The sequence below is a fragment of the Urtica dioica genome, chromosome 6, assembly GCF_054948205.1.
Source record: "Urtica dioica subsp. dioica isolate 48M chromosome 6, U.dioica_male_clone48M_v1_H2, whole genome shotgun sequence".
Classification (NCBI taxonomy): Eukaryota; Viridiplantae; Streptophyta; class Magnoliopsida; order Rosales; family Urticaceae; genus Urtica; species Urtica dioica.
Window position 1 is genome coordinate 40,550,321 of NC_142761.1, and position 7,900 is coordinate 40,558,220.

At 35.2% G+C, this 7,900-nt stretch overlaps 1 protein-coding gene across 1 annotated transcript; it reads left to right on the forward strand.

The window, feature by feature from the left end:
• The first annotated feature begins 3,805 nt into the window (after nucleotides 1–3,805).
• Nucleotides 3,806–4,641, forward strand: LOC149394143 (uncharacterized). Its single transcript, XM_089617720.1, has 2 exons — nucleotides 3,806–4,499; nucleotides 4,607–4,641. Exons 1-2 carry the CDS (start codon nucleotides 3,821–3,823, stop codon nucleotides 4,639–4,641), a joined length of 714 nt encoding a protein of 237 aa, XP_089473846.1. The 5' UTR covers nucleotides 3,806–3,820.
• Nucleotides 4,642–7,900: the final 3,259 nt, after the last annotated feature.

The window sequence follows — 7,900 nt, forward strand, 5'->3', positions numbered from 1 at the left end:
ATTCCGGCGAGTGATCATAGGAGGAGAAGAAGAGAGTGTTTTGAGGATTCGTTGCGGGTTGAGGATAGGAACCGGCGGCGCGAGGCGGTGGCAGGACAAGGAAGCCGTCGCGGCCGCCATTTTTGGACTCCAAACAAACTGTCACTCACCTCACCGGTGTGGTGTGGTGAAGAATATTTTCATTTTCATTTTTAATTTTTTTTTTCTTAATAGTGACTGAGATGTAAATTGTCACGCACAAGATCGCTGCTCTCGCTCCGCTCATCCTCGCGATGTATATTGTAAACTGATTCTTTAGATGTAAATTGATGTTAATGGACAATAAATATAAAATTTATTTACAGGTTATTTGTATTGTAAATAAGCTGACAAATCAATTAACGTGAAAATTTTCATTTACACGTCCAGAATTTCAGGGAATCATTACCATTAATGCCGATATACACAGACCAAAACACACGTCCAACATAACTAAAATGCAATAACTGCTTTCCAAAAAAAGTTTATTCCGAAAATAAAAACCATTTCGGAACATTTCAAATTTCAAATTAAAACTGCCTCAATTTTAAAATGAATGCGCAATTAATAAGGGCAATTCAGTAACAAAAAAGCAGTTAATTTCCTGCCACGTAGGCGCAATGGCCATTTACAAAAAATTAACTAAACGTTGGCTAAAACACAATTGCCACTGTTTTTAAGGCTTATCTGGCCAATTTTTTGTTTTTTCTTTTTATTAATCAATTATATAAAAAGGTATACACTGGAACTCAGGACTCGATGTACCAATTTCTGGCTAGTGACTACTAATACTATACTAAATTCATATATATCTTTTTTCTTTTCTATAACTAAAAGAGTATAAAGTATAAACCAAAACGGTGAACCGAGTTTTTAACTTTTTACAAGTATTAGGTTAATTGAAAGTAATGAAAATTGCATATAAATTAAAAGAAAATATAGTAAATTATCAAGCAAGATGAGATATATTAGCTAACCATTAAAGAATAAAGTTGCTTAAATGAATTGTGGCTTGAAAAATTTATTTGGCAAATGGAACTAATACATATTAGCTAAACCATTAAAGATGTTCTAATAGCTACGACTCACTCTCACGTGTTTAATTCTTTGTGTGGAAATCAAACTCAAAACTAATTGATGTTAAGTGAAGATGTTCAACCAATATATAAACACATGTCTATTCATACACACAACTAATGCTTTGGACATCTATTACATTATACTTAAAACCACATTGTGGTTCCCTTGACACACGATTTTTACAAGACATCAAATTCTTTTATAAAACTATATTTATAAGAGAAAAAATAGAGTTTTCATATATAGCCTAAAAGTAAGAGTTATTTAAAAATAAATAAGGTATAAAAAGAATACAAAAGTGAGTTTATATTAAATAAAACAATGAGAGAGCGAGTCTCCCCGTAGGCTGAGGAGCAAAAGGAGGAATCCGCCCTCTAAAAAGCTAAAAATTTCCAACTTGACAATTTAAAACAGACTTTTCAAGTACTTAAATTTTTTTTTACTTAAATATTATTTAATGGATGGAATTGAGTTACAGTTGTGCACATCTGAGAGAAAAAGGGATTTAGAGAACTTTCCCCAACCTTCCTAGTAGTCAGAAGGAAGTTGGTGACCTGATGACAGGGGAGCCGGCGACCGAAGCCCCGGTGAACGGCGGCAAGAATAAATCTTGTATAAAAAACATAACATTTTGTGTGTTAGTGGCTTTTATTTTGACGCGTTCAATTTCTTCTCCAAGTTGAGCAAGTCTTAGTGCCATGTTGGTACAGTGTATGAATTATCTCACATTCTAGAGTTTGATTAATGCCCCTTTTAAGTTTCTTGAAATAGCAATTGGGAAAGAAATTCCAATATAAAATAGCACGTGCGTTACGGCCGAGATAGACGTAGCCTAAGAGGAGGCTATCACGTAAAATGATTGTTTGCTCATAGTCTTTTGAAACTGTGCCGAAGAAGTTTGGTTTGTTTGGTGATACAATTGCATCTTTGCGAGGAAGGTAAAATGAGTACGATATAAGAATATTTCCATTTTTAGTTTGATATCAATGGAAATAATCTCTCCATTAATATGGTCCATATACAAACGGTTTTCGACCAAATATAACGCACAATTAAGATCCAAAATTAAGCAAATTGATTACGTTCATTATAACGTAATATTTCTCATTGATGGTTATGAGAATGTATTATAAACGATTTTGAGGTCCCTAGGCTCACTCATTCAATTAAGAAACTAACACCATCTAAGAGAGAGAGTAAGAGCCTAGAAGAACCACAAAATTCTCGCCGGAATCAGAGTCCCGAGCTCGCCGGAAAAAAACACAACAATGGCTGGAGGTAAACGCTTAATCCATTTCGCTTCCGCTTTAGGGTTCATGTTTCTAATCATATATGTTCGGATTAGAGACTATTAAATCTTACATTTGGTATCAGAGCATCCATACCTTTGCCTTGTTGTTAATGGTGTTGTGGTTATTTCTTTTTTTTCCGGAATTTTCATGTTACACGTTGTTTTGAAAAACTAATACGTCCAATCTTTTTAAAATTGTTTTTCTATCAATTCTGGGCTTTAAAATCTTGAAAACCATGGAGAAATGTTGGAGAAACCGTCGGGTTTTTTTTAAACGGGTTCGCGGGTCAGATTTTGTTTTGATGGGTGAAGAAGACGACAGCAAACGACATGTCGTTTCAGTTTTATATATTTTTTGTCGTTTTTCATAGATGCTGTCGTTTAATTGCTGCTGTATAGCTGGGCTGATAAAATCTGTAATGGGCCTGATATTAATTTTCTTTTTGGGCTTTTATGCATTTTTTTTTTAAAACCTGCATTCAGCCTATTACCTTTTGGGACCTACATTTTTTTGTTATGTGTGTAACTGTGTATATATGGAATCGTGCATGTGCAATACATGCTATTACACTGAATTACATTCAGCCTATTACGCCAAATTTTGTCATAACGTGTAATCGTGTACATGTGCAATGTTTCTACTTTCTACTTGCTATTACACTGATTCCCTTTGTATGTATCTATTTATTTTTATTTATTAAGAATAAGCTTTATTGTCATATTATATAGAAAATAAAATAAATTGATACATGTTATTAATTTATTTGCATTATTTAGAATATGTATGCATATATTTAGTTTTAAATTTATATTGTGTTAGAATAATTAAGAAGTTATATGACGGTTTATTATTATTGTTTTGTAATATGCATATAACATTTAGCAATGACTAGCACAATATTATTTATTTTAGTCTTTATTTTATTGTTTGTGATTTATATGATCTTAATTAATTAAAGAATAGCCACAGCATCTTTAATTAATTTAGATTGTATATTTAGAATTAATATCACATAAAAATAATAATTGTGGTTAATCATATGCTATATTATGGAATCTACCCACATGAATTTTGTAATATTTGTATGATTAATCAGGATAAAATATCAAATTATATTTCCTAATTAACCCACATGTATTAGGAAAAGGAACATAGTTTGATAGTTTTATCATAATTATGTGAATCTAACTGAATTAGAACTTTAGCCCATAGGCAAGTTTTAGGTCTTTAGATTCATTAAAACATGTTTTGCATTGGTAAATCATGATATAGTTATTTTCTTCAAAACATATTTTAATAAGCATGTTTAATTTCTGTAAATTGCAGCTAGTCAAACTGTAGGTTACTCTGATGTTAAATGTGATGTTCCTGAACTCAAATGGGACAATTTTAAGGTCTGGAAAGAGAGAGTTCTCCTTCAACTAGGATGGATGGATATTGACTATGCCATAAGGAAGCCTGAACCTCCCTCAATTACCGAGGAGAGTACCCCAGATCAGGTTGATCTTTATGAAAAGTGGGAGCGATCTAATCGCCTCTGCGTTATGTTCATAAAGAACAAAGTATATGTTGGGATTAGGGGTTCAATTGAGCAATATGACAAAGTTCGTCTCTTAATGAAAGCAATAGACGATCAATTTGTCACTTCAGATAAGGCTTTGGCAAGTACTCTTATCATGCAGTTCTCATCCATGAAGCTCACTGGAGTAGGAGATATGCGTGATTATATCATGCGCATGAGGGATATTGCGGCTCATTTAAAGACATTGGAAGTTGAAATGTCTGAAACCTTTCTGGTTCACTTCATTCTGTGCACTCTGCCCCAACAATATGGCCCATTTAAGATTTCTTATAACACACATAAAGATAAATGGTCAATTAATGAACTTATGACCATGTGTGTTCAAGAAGAACACAGGCTGGCTATGGAAGAGGGTGAGAAAGTGAATCTGACTTTCACTGAAAGGAAGAAGAAAGATCGTGCCAAAGACAAAGGCAAGATCCCTGTCAAATCGGACATAAAGAAAGAGTCAAAGTGTTTCTTTTGCAAGAAGAAAGGACACATGAAGAAAGAATGCTCTAAGTTCAAAAATTGGCTTGACAAGAAAGGTATTCAACTTTCGTTTGTATGTTATGAATCAAATCTAACTGATGTTGGTCATAATACTTGGTGGATTGACTCTGGTTCATCAATCCATGTTTCGAATACCTTGCAGGGTATACAAAACCTACGGAAGCCAGTAGGAAGTGAGCACTACATCCTTTCAGGAGGCAGGATGAGCTCGCATGTAGAGGCTGTCGGTTCTTGCGATTTGGTGTTAAGTAGTGGCTTTATTTTGCGTTTAGAAAAGACCGTTTATGTTCCTACTTTTTCAAGGAATTTAATTTCAGTTTCAAGACTTGTACCTCTTGGTTTTGACTTTAACTTTTCGGATAATGGTTTTACATTATTAAATAAATCCGAAATTGTTGGTTATAGTACACTGTCTGGTGGTCTTTATTCAATTACATTGCAAAATGATGTTGCTAATAACTCTTTAAACGTTACTGTTGGGTTGAAGCGTTGTATTATGAATGAAAATTCTTCTCTATTGTGGCACCGGAGATTGGGACATATCTCCATTTTGAGAATTAAAAGGTTAGTGAATGAGGGAGTACTTAGTGCTCTTGATTTTACCGACTTTGAGACCTGTGTGGATTGCATTAAGGGAAAGCAAACCAACAAGTCTAAAAATGGTGCAAAGAGAAGTGTTGAATTGTTAGAAATCATACATACAGACATTTGTTGTCCTGACATGGATGCAAGTAGTCCAAAATACTTTATCACTTTCATAGATGATTTCTCACGATATATGTATCTCTATTTACTTCGTTCTAAGGATGAAGCTTTAGACGCCTTTAAAGTTTTCAAGGCTGAAGTAGAGAAACAATGTGGTAAACAAATTAAGATTGTGAGATCAGATAAAGGTGGTGAGTATTATGGTAGATATACTGAGAATGGACAAGCACCTGGGCCATTTACGAAGTTTCTTCAAGAACATGGGATTGTTGCCCAGTACACTATGCCTGGTACTCCGGACCAGAATGGTGTTTCAGAAAGAAGAAACCGAACTTTAATGGACATGGTGAGAAGTATGAGGAATAAAACAAAACTTCCTCAATTTTTGTGGAGTGAAGCACTAAAAACGGCTGTGTATATATTAAACCGAGTTCCAACCAAGGCTGTTTTAAAAACGCCATTTGAGTTATTCAAAGGTTGGAAACCCAGTTTGCGACATATACGCATTTGGGGATGCCCGTCTGAAGTGAGAATTTATAATCCACAAGAAAAGAAAATAGACCCTAGGACTATAAGTAGGTATTTCATTGGATATGCCGAGAAGTCTAAAGGTTATACATTCTACTGTCCATTTCACAATACTAGGATTGTGGAATCAAGAAACGCAAAATTTTTTGAGAATGACTTGATTAGTGGGAGTGACCAATTGCATGACTCAGTGTCTGCAATGGATCACAATGAAGCTCAACCTTCTAATTCAAGTGATAGATTGATTATCGTACACACTCCTCAAGGTCAATCGTGTGTACGACAACCAGCTATTGAAGTTCCATAAGCTAATAATGCTGATCCTTTAGATCAAGTTACTGATCAAGATCATGTTGAACAACCTACTGAACAACAAGATCATCAAGAGAATGGTGAAGCAATATTAAGAAGATCTACTAGAGTTAGAAGATCAGCAATCCCTAGTGATTATGAAGTATATCTACAAGAGACGGACTGCAACATTGGAGCCGAGAATGATCCTGAAACATTTTCACAAGCTGTAAGTTCTAAAGAATCTAACTTATGGCACAAAGCTATGATTGAGGAGATAAACTCTATGGAAATTAATCAAGTATGGGATCTCGTCGAGTTGCCTGATGGTTTAAAAGCCATTGGATGCAAATGGGTCTTTAAAACAAAGAAAGACTCACAAGGCAACATCGAGAGACATAAGGCAAGACTTGTAGCCAAAGGATTCACTCAAAGAGAAGGAATCGATTACATGGAGACCTTTTCTCCTGTATCAAAGAAAGATTCACTTCGCACGATTATGGCATTAGTAGCTCACTTTGATTTTGAGCTACATCAAATGGATGTGAAAACAGCCTTCCTTAACGGAGATCTAGAGGAAGAGGTTTACATGAAACAACCTGAAGGATTCTCCTCTAGTGATCGTGAGCATTTAGTCTGCAAGCTAAATAAATCCATTTACGGTTTGAAACAAGCCTCCCGTCAATGGTATTTAAAGTTTCATGATGTCATCACTTCATTTGGCTTTGAAGAGAACGTCATGGATCAATGTATATACCAAAAGGTTAGTGGGAGTAAGATATGTTTTCTTGTTTTATATGTGGATTATATTCTGCTAGCGACTAATGATAATGGAATGCTGTATGAGGTGAAACAATTTCTTTCAAAGAACTTTGATATGAAAGATATGGGTGATGCATCTTATGTTATTGGCATTAAGATCCATAGAGAAAGATCACGAGGCATTTTGGGTTTGTCTCAAGAGACCCATATCAACAAAGTTCTTGAGAGATTTCGGATGAAAGATTGTTCACCAAGTGTAGCACCCATTGTGAAGGGTGATAAATTCAGTTTTGACCAATGTCCGAAAAATGACCTTGAGAGGGAACAAATGAAGAATATTCAATACGCTTCCGCTGTAGGAAGCCTTATGTATGCTCAGGTTTGTACCAGACCTGACATTGCATATGTTGTTGGAGTATTGGGTAGATATCAGAGTAACCCAGGTCTTGACCATTGGAAAGCTGCAAAGAAGGTTATGAGATACCTTCAAGGAACAAAGGATTACATGCTTATGTTCAGACGGACCGATGAATTGGAAGTGGTTGGCTACTCTGACGCTGACTACGCTGGCTGCATTGATTCAAGAAAATCCACTTCTGGATATATTTTTATGCTAGCTGGCGGAGCCGTGTCTTGGAGAAGCACAAAGCAGACATTGACTGCTACTTCCACTATGGAGGCTGAGTTCGTATCGTGTTTTGAAGCTACATCGCATGGTGTTTGGTTGAAGAGTTTCATATCTGGGCTTAGAGTTGTAGACTCTATTTCTAGGCCACTAAAGTTGTACTATGACAATTCTGCTGCTGTCTTCATGGCTAAGAATAACAAAAGTGGAAGTCGAAGCAAGCATATCGACATCAAATATCTAGCCATAAGAGAACGTGTTAAAGATGATAAAGTGGTCATCCAACACATTAGCACCGAGTTGATGATTGCCGATCCTTTGACTAAAGGCATGCCACCAAAGAAATTTAAGGATCATGTGGAAAGCATGGGACTTGGTTCCATGATGTAATTTTTCATTGTACGCTACATTTCTTCTTAAGAAACTCATATTAAGTTTGATTTTTCTCATATAGTTGTGCACATTCATTATATTTATTGAGAAATATCGTTTAAGTGGACCTGGAATAAACATATGGTTTATTCA